Source organism: Dreissena polymorpha, chromosome 1, assembly GCF_020536995.1.
Source record: "Dreissena polymorpha isolate Duluth1 chromosome 1, UMN_Dpol_1.0, whole genome shotgun sequence".
In the NCBI taxonomy this organism is placed as follows: domain Eukaryota; kingdom Metazoa; phylum Mollusca; class Bivalvia; order Myida; family Dreissenidae; genus Dreissena; species Dreissena polymorpha.
Window position 1 is genome coordinate 195,745,858 of NC_068355.1, and position 21,780 is coordinate 195,767,637.

Sequence of the window (21,780 nt, forward strand, 5' to 3'; positions counted from 1 at the left end):
GTTTCGGTGTAACGACATTCACTTGAACATCTATTGTTGAAAACGTACATACCGGTTTATTTTTTAGGTTTTCGGTAAATCCGGTAAATTTGCCCACGTAAGACAACTTACCGTATCGATCACTGGTTTTGTGAACGTCCCAGTGACGTCATTGTCGCCATTTGAGCAGTCGACGTTGATGACGTAAGGTCCGTTCGCTGCTCTTAGCGTAACCCCCATCTTTATGTTAACTGTAAATCCTGAAAACGTTCAAGCGATGAATTATATGAGCTTCAATCTGTGATAAAGGGGCTTAATGCATGTGCGTAAAGTGTCGTCCTATGTAAGCCTGTGCAGTAAAAACAAGCTAATCAAGGACGATAGGGATAACGGGACATAAAGTGTCGTCCTATATTAGCCTGTGAAGTCCGAACAAGCTAATCATGGATGATACGTTCCGCTATTTTTAGCATTTATCTTATTGGTAAAAACAGTTTAGGCGAAAAGTGCCTTTCCTGATTAGCCTGTGCTAATTAACATGGGCTAATCTGGGACGACACTTTTCCAACATGCATTTAACCCCGTTTTCCGATCGCGCGTCCATACCCAGTGTTAAAAATGTTTTTATCTGAAAAAATGCATTATATAATCCTACTTCATCGACGATAAACAACATTCAAATGAAACATTACATAACATTGTTATTATAAGCAAGAAGACTTCTCGACCTTCGCACGTATTTATACCAAATAGTGGGGATTTTTAACCGATGTCCGTGCTTTAAACGCACTTATTTCATCCATGTTCTTATTCTTTGCCCTCTTTTGGCAAATTGCTCGATAAATGTTAGTTATTAGCGCTGATGCAGGAATCCAATTAATTTTGTGGTGCTTCTTCAAATAATTTGTTTAAACAATTTTTCTTGAGATGTTCAACTTGTGCATAAAAGACAATTTTAATGCTGCTTATGGAATGTGAAATACATCAGAATTAATTGATTTAATAAGCCTGTGTTCTTTTCCAAAAATTGATTTGTAACGCATTCATGTACACGCTTACGCTGCACGCAACGTGAAATTTAGGCACCGATTTCAGACATATTCAATGATGTGTTCTTTAATCTTAAGCTATCGGAATAAAATGCGATTGGCAGCGCCTTATACAGGTTGACAACGTGTTACAGCGACTGGCAGCGCCTTATACTAGTTGACAACGTGTTATAGCGACTGACAGCGCCTTATACTGGTTGACAACGTGTTATAAAGACTGACAGCGCCTTATACTGGTTGACAACGTGTTATAGCGACTGAGAACGCCTTATACTGGTTGGCAACGTGTTATAGCAACTGACAGCGCCTTATACTGGTAGCAACGTGTTATAAAGACTGACAGCGCCTTATACTGGTTGACAACGTGTTATAGCGACTGAGAACGCCTTATACTGGTTGGCAACGTGTTATAGCGACTGACAGCGCCTTATACTGGTAGCAACGTGTTATAGCCACTAACAACGCCTTATACTGGTTGACAACGTGTTATAGCGACTGACAGCGCCTTATACTGGTTGACAACGTGTTATAAAGACTGACAGCGCCTTATACAGGTTGACAACGTGTTAAAGCGACTAACAGCGCCTTATACTGGTTGACAACGTGTTATAGCCACTGACAACGCCTTATACTGGTTGACAACGTGTTATAGCGACTGACAGCGCCTAATACTGGTTGACAACGTGTTATAGCCACTGACAACGCCTTATACTGGTTGACAACGTGTTATAGCGACTGAAAGCGCCTTATACTGGTTGACAACGTGTTATAAAGACTGACAGCGCCTTATACTGGTTGACGTGTTATAGCGACTGACAGCAACTTATACTGGTTGACAACGTGTTATAGCGACTGACATCGCCTTATACTGGTTGACAATGTTTTATAGCGACTGACAACGCCTTATACTGGTTGACAATGTGTTACAGCGACTGACAGCGCCTTATACTGGTCGACAACGTGTTATAGCGACTGAAAGCGCCTTATACTGGTTGACAACGTGTTATAGCGACTGAAAGCGCCTTATACTGGTTGACAACGTGTTATAGCGACTGACATCGCCTTATACTGGTTGACAATGTGTTATAGCGACTGACAACGCCTTATACTGGTTGACAATGTGTTAAAGCGACTGACAGCGCCTTATACTGGTTGACAACGTGTTATAGCGACGGAAAGCGCCTTATACTGGTTGACAACGTGTTATAGCGACTGAAAGCGCCTTATACTGGTTGACAACGTGTTATAGCGACTGACATCGCCTTATATTGGTTGACAACGTGTTATATCGACTGACAACGCCTAATACAGGTTGACAACGTGTTACAGCAACTGACAGCGCCTTATACTGGTTGACAACGTGTTAGAGCAACTGACAACGCCTTATTCCGGTTGACAACGTGTTATAGCGACTGACAGCGCCTTATACAGGTTGACAACGTGTTACAGCAGTTGACAGCGCCTTATACTGGCTGACAACGTGTTAAAGCGACTGACAACGCCTTATACTGGTTGACAACGTGTTATAGCGACTGACAGCGCCTTATACTGGTTGACAATGTGTTATAAAGACTGACAGCACCTTATACTGGTTGACAACGTGTTATAGCGACTGACAGCGCCTTATACTGGTTGACAACGTGTAATAAAGACTGACAGCACCTTATACTGGTTGAAAACGTGTTACAGCGACTGACAGCGCCTTATACTGGTTGACAACGTGTTAAAGCGACTAACAGCGCTTTATACTGGTTGGCAACGTGTTATAGCGACTGACAGCGCCTTATACTGGTTGACAACGTGTTATAGCGACTGACAGCGCCTTATACTGGTTGGCAACGTGTTATAGCAACTGACATTGCCTTATACTGGTTGACAACGTGTTATAACGACTGACAACGCCTTATACTAATTGACAACGTGTTACAGCGACTGACAACGCCTTATACTGGTTGACAAAAGATTTGTGCAAATGTATCTCAACAACTTAAGATATTTACAAAATAAAGTTCTTAACGTTGTGTTTACATTCTGCCCCGCTCGTGTGTAAAGCCCTGTGAACCCCGTTGATCCTGTATCGTTTATAATGTTGATATCACCATAACGGTATGATAAAAGGCACAACTGTGATTGCATACAGTAGAAAATAACGTCTCCGCGTTATCTGACTTAGCCAATTAAAAATGAGTATTATATACGAGGTCATATAAAACTTAAACTGATGTGACCTTGAAACGCATTTATCCGTGACTCGATTGAGTCTTTTCTGTGAAAACTAGGCTAAATGTATGGTCGTAAAGTGTCGTCCCAGATTATCATGTGCAGTCTACACAGGCTAATCAGGGACGACAATTTCTGCTTAAGCTGGATTTTCGTGTAGAATCGACTTCATAAAAACGAAAACAACATATAAAAGCGAAAAGTGTCGTTACCTTTTAGCCTGGGTCCGCTCAGAGACGACTTTTAAAGCACATGCATTAAGCCCAGTTTTCCCAGAACGAGGATTAAATTGGTATTGATTTTTCCAGTTTATTACTTGGTGCCACGCCGGCGACCACTTCAAAAAGAGCGTTTTCCGGCACTCTTGCAGAGCACGTAACGGTGTCGTCGCTATCGGTGACACTGAATGTGTGAAGGGTTTCGGTGGCGTGTTTGAGACCGTCGAAACTGTTAGATCCGGTAGCAGTGCAGTGAAAACCGGCGGCTGAAGTCAAATAATATAATCATTACACAGGATATTACGTTAACACTATCGAAGATTTTCTGTATCTAGTTACCATTTGGCTTGGATATTCACTGAATTTCTAGCTAGAACAAAGTCAAGTCAATACTTTTTATCAATAATCAAAGACCACACGTCCAAAACAGTGCTGTCTGCACCGGCTAATATGGGACGACACTTTAAAAGTCCCACGCATCAAACCCGGTCTTCTCAGAAATAGGCTCAAATCTTTCAACAAAACGTTGTTAAACCCTCAAGCCAACAACATTGGCTCAAGCCAAAAAATGAATGTTTCTCTCGATAGCAAATATATATGTCAAACATAATAGACTCGGAATAAGTTGTTGCTGCTAAGTCATAGCTACGCGCAATTTGCGTTTTTGGGTTCAAGCGACAAACACTCGAAACGAAGTGTCATTGTTTATAATTGAATTGCATCAGTTCTTGAGAATGTATCTAAAAAAAACAGGATTGGTCGTTTTTGAAAGAGCATACACAATATACAAACAGTATAATGCTCCTCAAGCAATTCATAAGGATTTCCATATCCTTTAACCCATTTATGTCTAGCGTCTAGTAAAAAGACCTTGGTAAAAAGCGTAAACCCAGATGAGACGCTGAATGATGCGGCGTCTCATCAGGGTCTGCGCTGTTTGCTTCAATGAATTTCTGAAAGAAATATTCTTACTATAGTTATAAATATACTGTACATCCCTAATTTTGGAAAGAACTTGATCCCATTTAGAAGGATGGGAGAGTCCACTAGGCATACATGGGTTAAAAATGTGAACGCAACTTACCGAGTCGACGATGTTGACGTTAAACGTCCCCGTGATGTCATTGACAACGTTTCCGTCTGTGCACTTGATTGTTTGCGGCAGCGGAACAGCCTGGTCATTGAAGTCGATAGACGCCTGGGTAACGGCGTTACTGATCCACACTTCGAACTCTGTAATACAATGGAACTAGATTTCAGCCCTCACGAATTAATATTTCAAAGCGGAAAATCTTGTCTCTGATGATCGTACGCGGACTGCACAGGCTATTCTGAGACGACTCTGTACGTACATGCATTAAGCCCCGTTTTCCAAGAACGAGGCTCGTATGAGTTACGTTTACTAAGACGTGTTAAATACCGACATATAAAAATAAGTTAAATACTTACAGCAACAGTTCAAATATTTATATGAACCGCCCTCTGTGAAAATGGGGGTTTAGGCATGTGCGTAGAGTGTCGTCCCAGATCATCCTGCGCGGTCCTGTACAGGCTCATCAGGGACGAAACTTTTCGCCTTAACAGGACAATTTGCCAAGAAGAGACTTTCTTGAAACGAAAAATATCATAAAAGCGATAAGTGTCGTTCCTGATACATACTGCACAGGCTAATATGGGATGACACTTTACGCACATGCATTAAACCCCTTTCTCACAGAGCGCGGCCCATTTATTTTTTACTAAATTGTAACCCGGTTTCTGGGCATCGGTCGGTGACGCCACTTTTCTGATCTCATAGACGGTTGTCACAGGTAACGTCACAGAACACGTGGTATCAGGGTCCGTAGTTGTGAACTTTCCCAGTGACGTCGCAATCACGGTGTCGTCTTAGACGTCAGGGGAATTCCAGTTAATCCCAGATACAAATGTCGACGGCTACTCGGAAAAAAAGAAATAGAGGATATTTGGTGGATTTGGTAGAATATGGATTTTAATTCAGGCTTGATCACATAAAGAAATCTATGATCACGAGTGAATTTAAATCGATTTTCCAGCGAAGCAATTAAATTATATTTTATGCTTACAAATGACTTTTTGGGTATTTAACCTGGAGAATTACTCTAAAATAATGGCATCACGACATATAAGCAATAACGTTATTTCACTGTTACTTTCACTGTTTTAAACAGTGCATTGTCATTTTTAATTGACTGATATTTCTCTATAAACCACTGGAAAGCATAAAACCCTGAATGCAACACATGAATCACGCTCTGGGAAAATCGGACTTAATGTGCGTAGAGTGTCGTACAAGGCTAATCAAGGAAGACACTTTCCGCCCTTATTGTAATCTTCTTTAAAAATGCCGTCTTTTCTGAGCAAAATTTAAGTTATGGGCGAAAATGTAGTGCCCGATTAGCCTGTGCGGACGGCAAAGACTTATATGTGACGAAACTTTACGCACATGCATTTAATCACATTTTCCTAGATCTCGGCTCAAACATAAAACTTAGCGGGATGACCTAATTACAGCTCCACTAAGAAAATCGGCGGGTAGTAAAGTCAAGATTTAAAGCGAATTTTAATATGAAACGAAAAACATTTTACTAATATGGCTGGATAGTGAGCGTCATTTAAAAGATAATTAATGTAGTAAAGGGTATCAGACGCCGAAAAATAACTGTCTTGGCATGGACGTAGTCATCTTGACTATCACGTGATTACCTGCTCTGTATATGGTGGCTAAACATAAATCATAGTTTCATTTTATTGAGGCCTGAGAACAACTAGGTCCTGTTAATTTAAAATATAGCTACCCTCCTGACAGTGTTGCGCATGAAATGTTTGTAAATCGTCATAACATGTTTAAGGACTATCATATTTTCAGCTGGAAAAACATGCTCAGCAATGTAAGATATGTGTATTGTATTTTTGAAGATTTCAAGGAGAAAAAAAAAAATTTTTTTAAATGTTCAAATTGGCATAACTTCACTAAAGTTTTACCAATTTTCAAATATTTTTCAGTTTTGTAATTCTTATGTAATTCTCTTAAATTTTATGTGAACGTTGAACTGACGGCGGTTACGGCATCTGTGCAATCAACGTGCATGACGTACGGACTGACAGCTGCAGCCAACGTCACTCCTGCTTTCAGGCGGATATTGAACGCTGAAAAGAAAAGTCGTTTTTATTCCATTTTCATTACAGACATTGTTTGTGAATATTATACGCATCATATATAGTTATCAAGAATTTAACAACCTGTTTGAATCTGTGTTGAAAACGTTTGGCTTATATTTCAGTAGGAAAAGAGAGCATATTATTGCATACTGACAAGGCAATCCAAGCAACTTTACATCACTAGACAAATGACTATAGAAAACACAACGGCGGCTCTGATCGACGTTTCGGTTAATAAGCAATTACTGTAAAATCATTATTAAAGGTCAAATTCCGATTTTATAACGAAACCTTTAATAAATATCGATATTCTAAACCGATTGGAATCATCAAGAGCAATGGCAAAAACTATTATGCTACTGAAAAAACGGAAATCTTGTTTTTCGTAAACCGCTCGGGTATTTTTGCCACCTTTTTTGATAGAGACGTCATTTTTACACAACTCGCATGCCAAGGAAACTCATGAATTATCGTTGATTTCGTGGTTTGGTTACAAATATATGATTCCAGAGTCCGACTTATGTTTTTGTTTGGAAATTAAAAATCCGCTCATTTTCATGTCGTTTTTTATACCAAAAGAAATTTAATGCCGACAAATTAAAATTAGTTATCATTTTTAATAAAAAGCAATTAAAAGGTGGAGGATAATTGTGAAACTATGTACCTGGGCTAGTTGCGGCTACCACTTCAAAAAAAGGTGGATTCCGGCGCTCGTATGGAGCACGTGACAACGTCGTCGCTGTCGGTGACGTTAAACGTATGGATGGTCGCCGCTGAACGTATGGGTAGTCGCCGCGGCTGCCTGCATACCATCGTTGATGGAACTTCCGGTAGAGGGTAGTAAGGTAATCACTGGGGGCTGTAGTTAAACAATTAACTGTAATTTAAATGGGCAATACGTATATGAGCCTTGCTCTGGGAAAACAGGGTTTAAAGCATCCGCGTCAATTGTCGTCACATATTAGCCTGTGCTGTCCGCACTGACATATCAGAGACGATTACATTAATTCTCTTCATAACGAGAATTATGTTTAGGCATAGTCTAATCTGGGTGAACACTTCACGCACAAGTCCAGTTTTCCAGAACGATGCATATAATAAATAGAAGGAAAAGTGGACATCCTTGTGAAATTCCTTTTTTTTTACGTTAAAATATATCTTCTAACAAAATGACAATTGCTTGATAGTCATGACTTTTGTTTGATGATTTTGAAAGATAATATGGTTATTGTTAATATAGATTTATTTTATGATTTTTGACGAAATGAAGATTTAAATAAAAAATGAAAAAAATCAAAAAAATCAAAAAAATCATTGATTCAAAAAGTTAGTTTTCATAATATTCAAACAGGCAAGATATATCTCCCATCTTGATAAAAAATAGTTAAAGTATATGATTGTAAATTGGTACAAAAATTACAAAGCGTTTAAATCGCTGTTAGTCGAAGCAAAACAATGTGTCACCGACATTTGGTTTAAACTACGTAATAGTTTCACAAGCATTCGTGGTTCAGAAGTACAGAGTCAGTTTTTCCTTTATGTTCGATCCTCACGGCACGATCTTATTTTATCTTTTCCTTGTGTTTATGTTTTTAAACAGTTCCAGATCTTATAGTTGTGTTACTTATTCAATTTAATGATATTTTACGTTAATACGAAAATCTGTCAAGAAGTCCATTAAAAATCTGAACAGAAATGTCATACCTATTAATTCATGCCATTAACTTTTAATTTCTTAATGCATGTCGCTGATACTGTGCTCCGAAATGATTCCGAAATTGCTCCTTTTACAAACCTACATTGGTCCAGCTTAATTATATTTTCAAAAACATGAATTGTGTCCTTGACCTTTGACCATGACACGTCACGTCTGCTATGTTAGTTTGAAATCCATTTATGTTAAATTACGTAGCGCCCATGAAAGTGTTGTTGTTGTTTTTATAGAGTTGGTATTATACATATGAATAAATTGCTTATTAAAACAGTTCCATACAAACCTCGTCGACAATATTGACGTTAAACGTTCCCGTGATATCATTCGCGACGTATCCGTCAGTACATTTTATCGTTAACGGCAACGGAACGGTCTGGTCGTTGAAGTCGATAGACGCTTGAGTTACGGTGCTTTTGATCCACACTTCAATCTCTGTTAAACAAATATATGACGTCATACTATACACATATATGACATGACTCATAATGTACCAAAAAATAACGTCAAGATGATCCACACTTATCACATATATGACGTTAACATGACTCATACTGAACACATACATGATGTCATATTGTACACATTAATGACGTCATACTGTATTGTTAGACATAGAAAAAGAAGAAACTGTCAGATTAGATGGCCGTTTACAAGGAAATTTGAAAAGACTCAGTTGTGGCCGCGATTTAACCAAGCTTGGGATATTCATGAGGAAACAATTACATATTATATAAAACGTTATCTGTGAAATGTCACGAATGTCGATGTTTAATTTGAAAGAATTGCCAGAATCAAAGCTCTGCTCTTTTACTAAAATGCCTCTATTTATATTTAACTTATCATTCCTTCAATATTAATGCAGTTATAGGCCGCCCCATAACATGACAAAGCGAAATAACACTCTTAATGTAGCAGGGTTCGGTATAAGGAGAACTTATACTGCCTTGCTTTATGAACTAGCTTTTATAGCGACGCGGTAGAGTGTCTGCCTGATTTGGAACCGGGAGGTCCCGGGTTCGATCCCCATGGTGGTCGGGGATCGAACCCGGTACCGCGTCGCTATAAAAGCTAGCTCATATAGCAAGGCAGTATAAGTTCTTCTTATACCGAACCCTGTTACATTAATATTGAAGGAGATATGTTTTATAATCTCACATACTAATGCAAAATAAATGCGATTTAAAGATGAATGAACGGACGGGTCGACGATGAGACTTCTATTGGTTCAATTGCTTTGTCGGCTCAGTTACAATTTAGAAGTACCCCGTGTACTCTAAAGTACTCTTAAGTTCACTTAACTGTACCCCGTGTACAAATAATACGCTTAAAGGTACCCGGTCATACCCCTAGGTACTTTCTTACTTAGTATGTATTTTCCGTACCACGGGTACTTTGTAGTATACTTATGAATATCCGGGTACTTTTAAGTACATACAGTACCTGAACCGATGAACCGACAATGACCAATTGAACATTACTAAATGTACCCTTGTGGTGGTTCATGAGCCTTAAAATTGTAGGCATTCACACTATGATCAATGATTACCTTACCAGGTTGTTGAGGATTCGCCGGTGATGTCACTTTCCTCGTTGTATCAGGGTCTGAAGTTGTGAATTTCCCGAGCAACGTCTGTGTGACAGTTGCGTCAGAGATGCTCGCGGAACTTCCGGGCATGCCGGAGACAAAAGTCGGCGGCCTCACGGAGCACGTTACAGCGTCATCGCTGTCTGTCACGCTGAACGTGTGGAGAAATGCGGCGGTCGTCTGAAGACCGTCGTTGATAGCCGTCCGCTCGCCGGAAGTGCTGATATCACCGGCGGCTTAAATCGCGAAGAGAAAAAAAAACGTGTGTTAAACGCGGCAAACCCCGTTGACTGTGTACCCTGTTAATGAATGTGCCTAAAGTGCATTCCGCACAGGCTTTTCAGGGTCAAATGTTTTCGCAATATTTAGATTTTCGCGAGGAAAAGACTTCCTTTCAACGTAAAACTCCACACAAAAAAAAGGAAAGTGTCGTCGTTGTGTAGCATGTGCAGACTGCACTGGCAAATATCATTATGGGACGACAATTTACACAGATGCATTTAGCCTTGTTTTTTCAGAGCGCGGACTTAAATAGAGAATATAATGTGAGTTTTGGATAGAGATTCATTCGGGGCTAAGAACCGTGGTAGTACAAGGCTCTAATTATCCTATTTTTCCTACATTTTCCCATAAACAATAATCAAATAGAGCATTTTTTTGGACATTGTTTTTTCTTCCGTAGTTGACAAAAACAGATTCTCCAATTTTTAGAAAAATCCGTGTTTGATCCAAAAATAGCGATAGTAAAGAGCTCAAGTTTATACTATCGTTGTTATACCATTGATTTTCATCTGATAATAAATGAGTCGTGTTCTTAAAAAACTGGGCTTAATTCATGTGCGTATAGTGTCGTCCCAGATAAGCCTGAGCAGTCCGCACAGGCTAATCAGGGACGACCCTTTCCGCTTTTATGGTATTTTTAGTTTTCAAGGAAGTCCCTCCTTACCGTAAATCAAGTTTAGGCGGAAAGTGTCGTCCCTGATTAGCCTGTGCGGACTGCTCAGGCTAATCTGGAACGACACTTTACGCAGTTGCATTAAGCCTGATAACGCGACTCATATGATAAAATACAAACATCGTCGACAATGTTGACGCTGAACGTTCCTGTGATGGTGGTGTTTCCGTCCGTACACGTGGTCGTCAACGGCACCGGAACCGCCTGGTCATTGAAGTCTATAGACGCTTGAATAACGGCGGCAATGATCCACACTTGGAACTCTTGAATAAAACATTTGTTGATGTCAAACAAAGATTGCTTTAGAGTTGATATGGGTTTCTGATAAAGATTGTTCATAATTTATCCATAATTTCGAGATCTTATATGGTCTTGTTCACAGTTTGGCAAAAAGCTTTTTTCAAAAAATGTATCATTGATTCAACGACAGAATGCATGCATTTTACTCACAAGAGCAAAAGAGCACTCGTGATCTGGAAGAATCTTTAAAATATATATTCGTTTATGGATAATTATCTATCAAAATCAATAAAATAATATTACGTTTGTAACGCCCATCATCACAAACTTGGGACAAGCGCCTAGTACTAATACAGCGAGTAGACACAACGCTGTTGTTGTTATAAGCCCGTGGATTTGAGCGGAAACGCGTTAGAATGGGCTCATTAAGGTCATTGGATTCGAAATTCTGGAAAGACGGATTATTTTTGTAGTTATTATAATAATAAAATTCATTATGAAATATACATCTTCCGCCCGGACAAGTTGCATTATGCCAAGCTGTATTTGGAAGAAACATACCAGGCTTTTGAGGATCTGCCGGTGACGTCAAGGGTCTGATCTCATACACTGACGTCACCGTTGACGTAATACTGCACGTCGTGTCGGGGTCAGTAACGGTGAATACACCAAGTGACGTCGCGATGACGGTCGAGTCGGAAATAGATGGAGATGTTCCGGGAATTCCCGAAACGAACGTCGGAGGCTGAATAGTAAATATACTCATTTATTATTATTATTATTATAATTATTTTGATCATTATTATTATTATTATCATCATCATCATCATCATCATAATCATCATCATCAGCAGCATCATCACCATCATCATCATCACCATCATCATCATCACTATAATCATCATCATCATCAACATTATCATCATTTTTATCATCATCATTATCATCATCATCGTCATCATCATCGCCATTATCATCACGACGTTTAAACTCGAATAAAATAAAATCAAATCACACTCGATCAGATGAGAGAGTTTACTGGGCTTTCGTTAAGTTTTGAATTTTTGAAAAAAAAGTCGTTGGAACATCGTGCAGTTGTATTCACCTGGTAAATGGTGATTTAACAAGTCGGTGTGCATTATACATTGATACAAAGCTATTCTGACTGCTAACTTGCGAGAAATTCATTGTGTCTTTCCTCAATCGCTTGTTGTTGTTGCTGTAGGGCTATGTACTACTATGTTGAAAGGGCTGTTGTCGACATAGCGAATAGCGCGTATGAGGGGCATTTGATGGCAGTGATTTTTGAGAAGAGCAAAGATATAAGCCAAGTGATTTAGTACGTTGTTATTTGTGTATTTACTCTATGTATGTGATATGTTGCTTTGTTAATTTGCGTGCGTATGTGAGCAAAGTCATGTAATTGCGGATTGCGCCAGTAAAGTGAAAGTGAAAGCATCAGGCTCGTGAAAGCAGCAAAAGGAAAGTAGAAGTGGATGTGAAAATTAGTTCGAAGCGGATTTCGTATTGTGTTTTGAGTGATTTGTTATTGAGCGGTGATGATTAGCGCAAGAGATAAATTAATGTATGTTGTGTGCACTGTAATGTAGCGTTGCTGCACTTGCGAAGAGACTCAGAGTTGCTTTGTATGCGGACTATGCTGTGGGCATGCGCTACTGCCTGGTTAATTATGATAATTTTCACATTTTGCGAGGGATTCCGGAAATAGTCATGGTAATTTTCACATTTTGCCGGGGATTCCGGAAATAGTCGCTGCATCACGATTGGCTGATTTATGGTGAAAACACACTAAGATATTTGCTTCACGTGGTGATTGTCGAAAGTAGTGCCTATTTGTAGCGAGTTCTCTTTCTCTTCTGGATGAAAAGCCATTTCGCGATCGCGCCCATTCCTTTAGTGGTTATCAACTGTTTCCTAAGTGTGTCTGCAACATGTATTTCATTGGCAGCGACGTTGACAGACGAGAGTTTGTGGTGCATTTATTGAGGTGAAGGTTTATCGCTCGCTTGCATTTGGGCGAATGGGATTTTCTTAGAAGCTGCGTGATATACGTTTTTGATTGCATCTTTCGGAATAAGATCGATTGATCTTTAAAACTGATACTAGCCTTGCACACTCTGATGCAAAGAAAAGGCAGGACCATAAACGTCGGCCGTTCATCAGATGCAGTGTCAACTAAGTAATAACTGCGTAAATATACTCTTGACCAGTCAGGCAACCCCAAATCGTATACTGACCGAAGCCGCATACAGTTTGAGGCTGCCAGGCTGGTCACTTTTGGGTTTTCTCATTTACCCCTCTGGGTTATGTACTGAACATTTCGTCCTGGGTATCAATCAGTGTATAATTAACGATTTTAATAGCAATCAATGTCGGTTGCTCTTTTAACGTGATATTATGGGCATCTAACAGCGTATAGGTGTCTATCGCAACCGTTGTTTATTTTTGGTGTTTTCACTTCATACACATGTATATTTGTTAATGCAGTATCAACATACTAAAACAACATCCCGGAAAAAGAAAACTAATGCATTTGAATATCATCCGTACTTTGTGAATCTCAATTAAGTTTTAGTGCAGATTCGTTCATACGACACAAAGACACTCTTTTGTTTTACGGTATACACGCTTCTCACCAAGGCGATCCGGCTTCAATCCCAGACTCAGTTGTTGGCATGATGCGAGTGATTTAGTTTCCTAACTATATTGTAAACGTTTGTTTTATAATGCAGAACTGTTGGATAGAATTAAGAACATGATATTGAAGCGATAGATGCGGAATGTTATGTCCGTAACATTTCAAACATAAATAAATAATTTATTTATTTAAAAAAAAACGTTGAAATAAAATAAACAGATGTTTATCTCTATATGCCTATGACCACGCTGATCACGAATTCGTTGGAATTTTTAAGATATCTACAGCCGTTCAAAAGTTATCAATTTTTAAAAAATATATAAAAAAATACATATGTATCATATAATGAAAAAAAAAATAATTTTTTTTGTTTTCAATAAAACATAAACAGTTTATAGTGTTGCTTAAAAGTTTGAAAAAAAAATTGAAAAAAACATAAAAATAAAAAAGTTATAATCAAAAAATGTTTTGCATTAAGCACCCTTTTCTCACGCAGTCCTATTTACCTTCACAAATGAAATACGCTCGCTCGCTAGCTCGTTCGCTCCATCGAAATCAAACAATAAGATAGTGAAATCTCTATGAATTTGTGTCGCTGAATCTGAATCCGGTGTTAATTTTTCGATGTCTCAACTCGTTAAAGAATTATTGAGTTTAAATTGTGCATTTCGATAAGAATGCAGCACCCTTTTAATAGAAGCGCAAAACCCAGTACACCTTACATTCCAGTGAAATAAAACAATAAGATAGTCCAATCTATGTGATTTTGTCGTCCTGAATCCGATTCCGGTGCTACTTTTCCGATATATGGACCCCTTAAAGAATTATTGATGTTTGAGTGATTGGTGGTTAAGTCTAACCATTATATTTAAGCATTTGTTGTATTTTGAACTACGGAAAATAAAACATTTCATTACACCTAATCGCTGCATTCAAGATTTGAGAGTTGTTTATCTCACCAACACGGACGATCATGTTAATAAATGAATGGATGAATAGATAAACAAGACAGTGTGAAAATAAACAATTGTTAAAGTGATAGTATGGGCATTTTTTCACTGTTGAATTGAGCTGAAAAGAATTAACAGGTGAAAAGAATTAGTTAAAATGTGGTAACTGACCCATTATCTACAACTCATCTTGCTACCAGTTGTTTACAAAAAATATGTATTATTTTCTATATTTTACATGACTCACCCAGTCCTCTAAGCCGAAACGATCCGTAAAACAAAATTGTGTCTTTGTGTCGTATGAACGAATCTGCATGAAAACTGCATTTAGACTCACATCGTTCATCGAATCATTTCTGTCGTCAGTTGTCAAAACGAAAGTACGGTTGACATTCAAATGGATTATTTTGCTCTTTCCAGCATATTGTTTTAGTAGGTTGATGCTGCATTAACAAATATAAGTGTATATGAAGTGAACACACCAGAAATAAACACAACGGTTGCGATAGACGCCTTCATACTGTTAGATGCCCATACTATCACTTTAAGCTTCCAACACAAATCACAGCGAGAACCCAGGGACGCATTTCCAGTAGTTTCGATACGTTCATTATTATGCCTTAATGGTGAAGAATACATTTTAAATAGATGCATATCAATCACTCATTTAGTCAGTCACTCACTCCTTCACTCAGTCAGTCACTCAATCACAAAGTCACTCACTCAGTCAATCAGTCATTTAGTTTCGCGGATCAAGATTTTGGTTTTAATTATCGGATACAGTTAGCCCTTAAATAATAGTGTAAGTTTGTTCGCACTTTTGTGTTTGAAGTCTTTTCGCTTAACTCAAGGCAATATTGATTCAACGAGCGAGTGTCTGTAATATTAATACACTGATGTGTGTATTAATTTTAATATTTTCAGACAAAAAACCCTGGGTAGAACCAGTAGGATGATCGTATGGTTTCTACAAATAAAGTAAAGATGAAAGATTAATGCTAATTAAATAAGCCTAGTTTTGTGGAAAGGGGGGTTTAATGCATGTGCGAAGTGTCGTCCCAGATAAGCGGTCCGAATGACACTTTCCGCCTAAATTAATGTTTGCTAAGAACGGACTTCCTTAAAACGAAAAACATCATAAAAGTGGTAAATGTTGTCCCTGATTAGCCTGTGCGGAATTCACAGGCTAATCTGGGACGACACTGTACGCACATGCATTAAACCCTCTGTTCACAGAGCGGGGCTAAAATATAATTTTGGAATAAAACTAGTCATTGAAGTCTATACTGTAAAACGCATTATTATTCGGGACATGATCTTTTTCTGTCATTTTTTGTTTTTGAGTTAAGTTTACAGTATTTGAGTATGGAGATCAATGGGTACAAAGGTAACTTACATGATTTTATGTTGGTATGTTTTAATTGCTCGGAAAATTAAGCGGCTATAAAGTGTGGAATGCCCAATATGTGCTGGTGATGGTGTTTACATCAGAAATTTCTTTCATTAAACCAGGGAGCTTATGGTAAATACCCTTAAGTATTCCTATTCAATCGCAAACATGGATTATAATGAGCGGCACTTTGAGAAAACAGGGCTTAATGCTGTCCGCACAGGCTAATCAGGGACGACACTTCCCGTATAGACGGGATTTTTGTTTACTTCCTTTACGCTTAAAAAATCCGCCGGAAAGTTTCCACCCTTATTAGCCCGTACGGACTGCACTGGCTATTCTGGAAAGATGCTCTACGCACATTCATTAAGCCCTGTTGTCCCAAATACAAATTTATACAAGGATTAAGTCTGACAACAACAAAAAATACAAACACACCCTTTCATCTTCAGACGTATTTAATAACATGTGTATAGCCATATTTACTATTATAGTACATATTCCTAATAGTCATCTAGTATACAAACACACGAAATAACTTAGCGCAACATTTGTGATGCACATAACATTAAATGTAATGAGACAACACTGTCGGATATGGGTCAAAAAGGGCCAGCATCAGTAATTATAATACATGTATAATACTTTGCAGAAAACATACAATAACAAAGAAGCTTTAAATAGTAATGGGAGCAATACATATAAATTGGAGCTCTAAACAGACATTAGGGCTCTAAAAACACAAGTGAGCTCTAAATAGAAATGGGAGCTCAAAATAGTTATTGGAGCTCTAAATGGAAATGAGAGCTATACACAGAAATGGGATGGAGGGCTTTAGTCAGAACCGCTAAATACGAGGTTTTGCCCATTCTCTCTGCCAGCAAAATTTCAGTCTCTGTCGAACAATTTTAAGACGCGGTTAATCGGCTTTCATGCGTTGTCTGTGTTTCAAGACCCACTCAGCGTTGGGGTTGACCTTGTACAGAGCCAACATTTTCGTGTTGTCGGGCAGGCAGCGTTCACCAATGTTTCCCCTAACCTCATAGAGATATGTGTCAACATCAGCCGCAATAAACTTCTTATCCTTACTGGAGGATTTCCTGAAATTACACAACAAACTATGGTCTTTTTTTGACAACTTGTTATAAAGACTGACAGCGCCTTATACTGGTTGACAACGTGTTACAGCGACTGACAGCGCCTTATACTGGTTGACAACGTGTTATAAAGACTGACAGCGCCTTATACTGGTTGACAACGTGTTATAAAGACTGAAAGCGCCTTATACTGGTTGACAACATGTTATAGCGACTGACAGCGCCTTATACTGGTTGACAACGTGTTATAGCGACTGACATCGCCTTATACTGGTTGACAACGTGTTATAGCGACTGACAGCGCCTTATACTGGTTGACAAAGTGTTATAGCGACTGACATCGCCTTATACTGGTTGACAACGTGTTATAGCGACTGACAACGCCTTATACTGGTTGACGTGTTACAGCTACTGACAGCGTCTTATACTGGTTGACAACGTGTAATAGCGACTGACAGCGCCTTATACTGGTTGACAACGTGTTATAGCGACTGACAGCGCCTTATACTGGTTGACAACGTGTTATAGCGACTGACAGCGCCTTATACTGGTTGACGTGTTTTAAAGACTGACAGCGCCTTATACTGGTTGACAACGTGTTATAGCGACTGACAGCGCCTTATACTGGTTGAAAACGTGTTATAGCGACTGACAGCGCCTTATACTGGTTGACAACGTGTTATAGTGACTGACAGCGCCTTATATATATATATATAATAAGATAATTCTGACGGAAATTAACCCATTTATGCCTAGCGTCTAGAAAAAAGGCCTTGGCAAACAGCGTAGACCCAGATGAGACGCCGCATGATGCGGCATGACCAGGAGGTCATGGGTCCGATCCCCACTGTGATAGCGATCTTGAGATCTCCCCAAAATACACTATGTTCTATTTCTACCCAAGAAAAGAAAAGGACTCGATAGCGTTACGATAAGTCTTAGGCTTGCAATGCAACTGAGCTAAAATAAATAGGTTTAAACTAAACTAACTGTGTACTAATGTTTCTAATGACTTTTCACCTGGCTGAGAAACATTCACCGGTGACTTCACATTTCTGATCTCATACACGGTGGTGGATGGTGACGTCACAGAGCGCGCCGTATCTGGGTCTGTAGTTGTAAACTTCCCGAGTAACGTCTGCGTGACAGTGGCATCAGATACCTTGGGGAACTTCAGGGGATCCCGGATACAACGGTCGGCGGCTGCCAAAACAGAAGGACAATCAAAATAATCCCTTTAACAGCCAGGCGTCATTTTTATTTTTTTTGGTTACCATAACCTTATGTATCTGAACATCTATTATTTGGGCACTTTTTAAGGTGCCGTGATGACTTTCGGTTACATTTGGTTTCGGTGTAACCACATGAGCGGGAACATTTATTGTTGAGGGAACATTTGAAGGGATGATCTTTTTGGTTATCATTTTGTTCCAGTATAACAACATTAATTTGAACATCTATTTTTGAAGGCACACTGGTCGGGATGACTGTTTGGTTTCCTTTGGTTTCGGTGTAACGACATTTACTTGAACATCTATTGTTGAAAACTTACATACCGGTTTATTTGTTAGGTTTTCGGCAAATCCGGTAAATTTGCCCACGTAAGACAACTTACCGTATCCATCACTGGTTGTGTGAACGTCGCAGTGACGTCATTGTCGCCATCTGAGCAGTCGACGTTGATGACGTAAGGTCCGTTCTCTGCTCTTAGCGTAACCCCCATCCTTACGTTAACTGTAAATCCTGAAAACGTTCAAGCGAATAATTATATGAGCTTCAATCTGGGATAAAGGGGCTTAATGCATGTGCGTAAAGTGTCGTCCTATGTAAGCCTGTGCAGTAAAAACAAGCTAATCAAGGACGATAGGGATAACGGGTCATAAAGTGTCGTCCTATATTAGCCTGTGAAGTCCGAACAAGCTAATCAGGGACGATACGTTCCGCTCTTTTTTGCATTTATCTTGTGAGCAAAGTCTCTTATTGGTAAACAAAGTTTAGGCGAAAAGTGCCTTTCCTGATTAGTCTGTGCTAATTAACATGGGCTAATCTGGGACGACACTTTTCCAACATGCATTTAACCCCGTTTTCCGATCGCGCGTCCATACCCAGTGTTAAAAATGTTTTTATCTGAAAAAATGCGTTATATAATCCTACTTCATCGACGATTAACAACATTCAAATGAAACATTACATAACATTGTTATTATAAGCAAGAAGACTTCTCGACGTTCGCACGTGTTTATACCAAATAGTGGGGATTTTTAACCGATGTCCGTGCTTTAAACTCACTTATTTTATTCATGTTCTTATTCAATGCCCTCTTTTGGCAACTTGCTCGATAAATGTTTGTTATTAGCGCTGATGCAGGAATCCAATTAATTTTGTGGTGCTTCTTCAAATAATTTGTTTAAACAATTTTTCTTGAGATGTTCAACTTGTGCATAAAAGACAGTTTTAATGCTGCTTATGGCAATGTGAAATACTTTGATTTAATAAGCCTGTGTTCTTTTCCAAAAATTGATTTGTAACGCATTCATGTACACGCCTATGCTGCACGCAACGTGAAATTTAGGCACCGATTTCAGACGTATTCAATGATGTGTTTTTTAATCTTAAGCTATCGGAATAAAATGCTGGATAAAAAACTTTCTTGTACGCACAAAAGATTTGTGCAAATGTGTCTCAAAAACTTAAGATATTTGCAAAATAAAGTTCTTAACGTTGTGTTTACATTCTGTCCAGCTCGTGTGTAAAGCCCTGTGAACCCCCCGTTGATCCTGCATCTTTTATAACGTTGATATCACCATAACGGTATGATAAAAGGCACATCTGTGATTGCATACAGTAGAAAATAATGTCTCCGCGTTATCTGACTTAGCCAATTAAAAATGAGTATTATATACGAGGTCATATAAAACTGAAACTGATGTGACCTTAAAACGCATTTATCCGTGACTCCATTGAGTCTTTTCATTTAAAACTAGGCTAAATGTATGGTCGTAAAGTGTCGTCCCAGATTATCATGTGCAGTCTACACAGGCTAATCAGGGACGACAATTTCCGCTTAAGCTGGATTTTCGTGTAGAATCGACTTCATAAAAACGAAAACAACATATAAAAGCGAAAAGTGTCGTCACCTTTTAGCCTGGGTCCGCTCAGAGACCACTTTTAAAGCACATGCATTAAGCCCAGTTTTCCCAGAACGAGGATTAAATTGGTATTGATTTTTCCAGTTTATTACTTGGTGCCACGCCGGCGACCACTTCAAAAAGGGCGTTTTCCGGCGCTCTTGCAGAGCACGTAACGGTGTCGTCGCTATCGGTGACGCTGAATGTGTGAAGGGTTTCGGTGGCGTGTTTGAGACCGTCGAAAATGTTAGATCCGGTAGCAGGCAGTGCAGTGAAAACCAGTGGCTGAAGTCAAATAATAAAATCATTACACAGGATATTACGTCATCACTATCAAAGATTTTCTGTTACTAGTTACCATTTGGCATGGATATTCACTGAATTTCTAGCTAGAACAAAGTCAAGTCAATACTTTTAGCAATAATCGAAGACCACACGTCCAAAACAGTGCTGTCTGCACCGGCTAATATGGGACGACACTTTAAAAGTCCCACGCATCCAACCCGGTCTTCTCAGAAATAGGCTCGTATCTTTCAACAAAACATTGTTAAATCCTCAAGCCAACAACATCGGCTCAAGCCAAAAAATGAATGTTTCTCTCGATAGCAAATATATATGTCAAACATTATAGACTCGGAATAAGTTGTTGCTGCCGGCATAGCTACGCGCAATTTGCGTTTTTTGGTTCAAGCGACAAACACTCGAAACGAAGTGTCACTGTTTATATGAATTGCATCAGTTCTTGAGAATGTATTTTAAAAAATCAGGATTGGTCGTTTTTGAAAGAGCATACACAATATACAAACAGTATAATGCTCCTTAAGCAATTCATTAGAATTTCCATATCCTTTAACCCATTTATGTCTAGCGTCTAGTAAAAAGACCTTGGTAAAAAGCGTAGACCCAGATGAGACGCCGAATGATGCGGCGTCTCATCAGGGTCTGCGCTGTTTGCTTAAATGAATTTCTTTAAGAAATATTCTAACTATAGTTATAAATATACTGTACATCCCTAATTTTGGAAAGAACTTGATCCTATCTAGAAGGATGGGAGAGTCCACTAGGCATACATGGGTTAAAAACGTGAACGCATTTTACCGAGTCCACGATGTTGACGTTAAACGTCGCCGTGATGTCATTGACAACGTTTCCGTCTGTGCACTTGATTGTTAGCGGCAGCGGAACAGCCTAGTCATTGAAGTCGATAGACGCCTGGGTAACGGCGTTTCTGATCCACACTTCGAACTCTGTAATACAATGGAACTAGATTTCAGCCCTCACAATTAATATTTCAAAGCGGAAAATCTCGTCTCTGATGAGCGTACGCGGACTGCACAGGCTATTCTGAGACGACTCTGTACGTACATGCATTAAGCCCCGTTTTCCAAGAACGAGGCTCGTATGAGTTACGTTTAC

General features: G+C 39.0%; 2 protein-coding genes across 35 annotated transcripts in view; both read right to left on the reverse strand.

Moving 5' to 3' along the window:
* The window catches only part of LOC127864460 (uncharacterized), a 47,880-nt gene extending 35,520 nt beyond the window's left edge, over window positions 1–12,360 (reverse strand). The window contains exons 1-3 of one of the 2 annotated variants that reach the window (XM_052404084.1): window positions 12,314–12,360; window positions 11,702–11,885; window positions 11,021–11,163 (exon numbers count right to left, since the gene is read on the reverse strand). In XM_052404084.1, the coding sequence (XP_052260044.1) occupies window positions 11,021–11,163; window positions 11,702–11,885; window positions 12,314–12,328 (342 nt within the window). In that variant the 5' untranslated portion in view covers window positions 12,329–12,360. The remainder of the gene's footprint in view (window positions 1–11,020; window positions 11,164–11,701; window positions 11,886–12,313) is intronic. The other variant, XM_052404085.1, reaches the window with a different exon arrangement.
* LOC127864454 (uncharacterized) overlaps window positions 1–21,780 on the reverse strand; it is a 69,267-nt gene that overhangs the window by 2,757 nt on the left and 44,730 nt on the right. For 5 of the 33 annotated variants that reach the window (XR_008042037.1, XR_008042036.1, XR_008042003.1 and 2 more), the window contains one exon: window positions 16,580–17,239. The gene's annotated coding sequence lies outside the window, so the exon portion shown is untranslated. Of the gene's footprint in view, window positions 1–111; window positions 240–3,460; window positions 3,733–4,550; window positions 4,700–16,579; window positions 17,240–18,256; window positions 18,440–18,851; window positions 18,980–20,373; window positions 20,650–21,462; window positions 21,612–21,780 lie in introns of those variants that run through there. The other 28 variants (XR_008042016.1, XR_008042014.1, XR_008042015.1 and 25 more) reach the window with 22 other exon arrangements.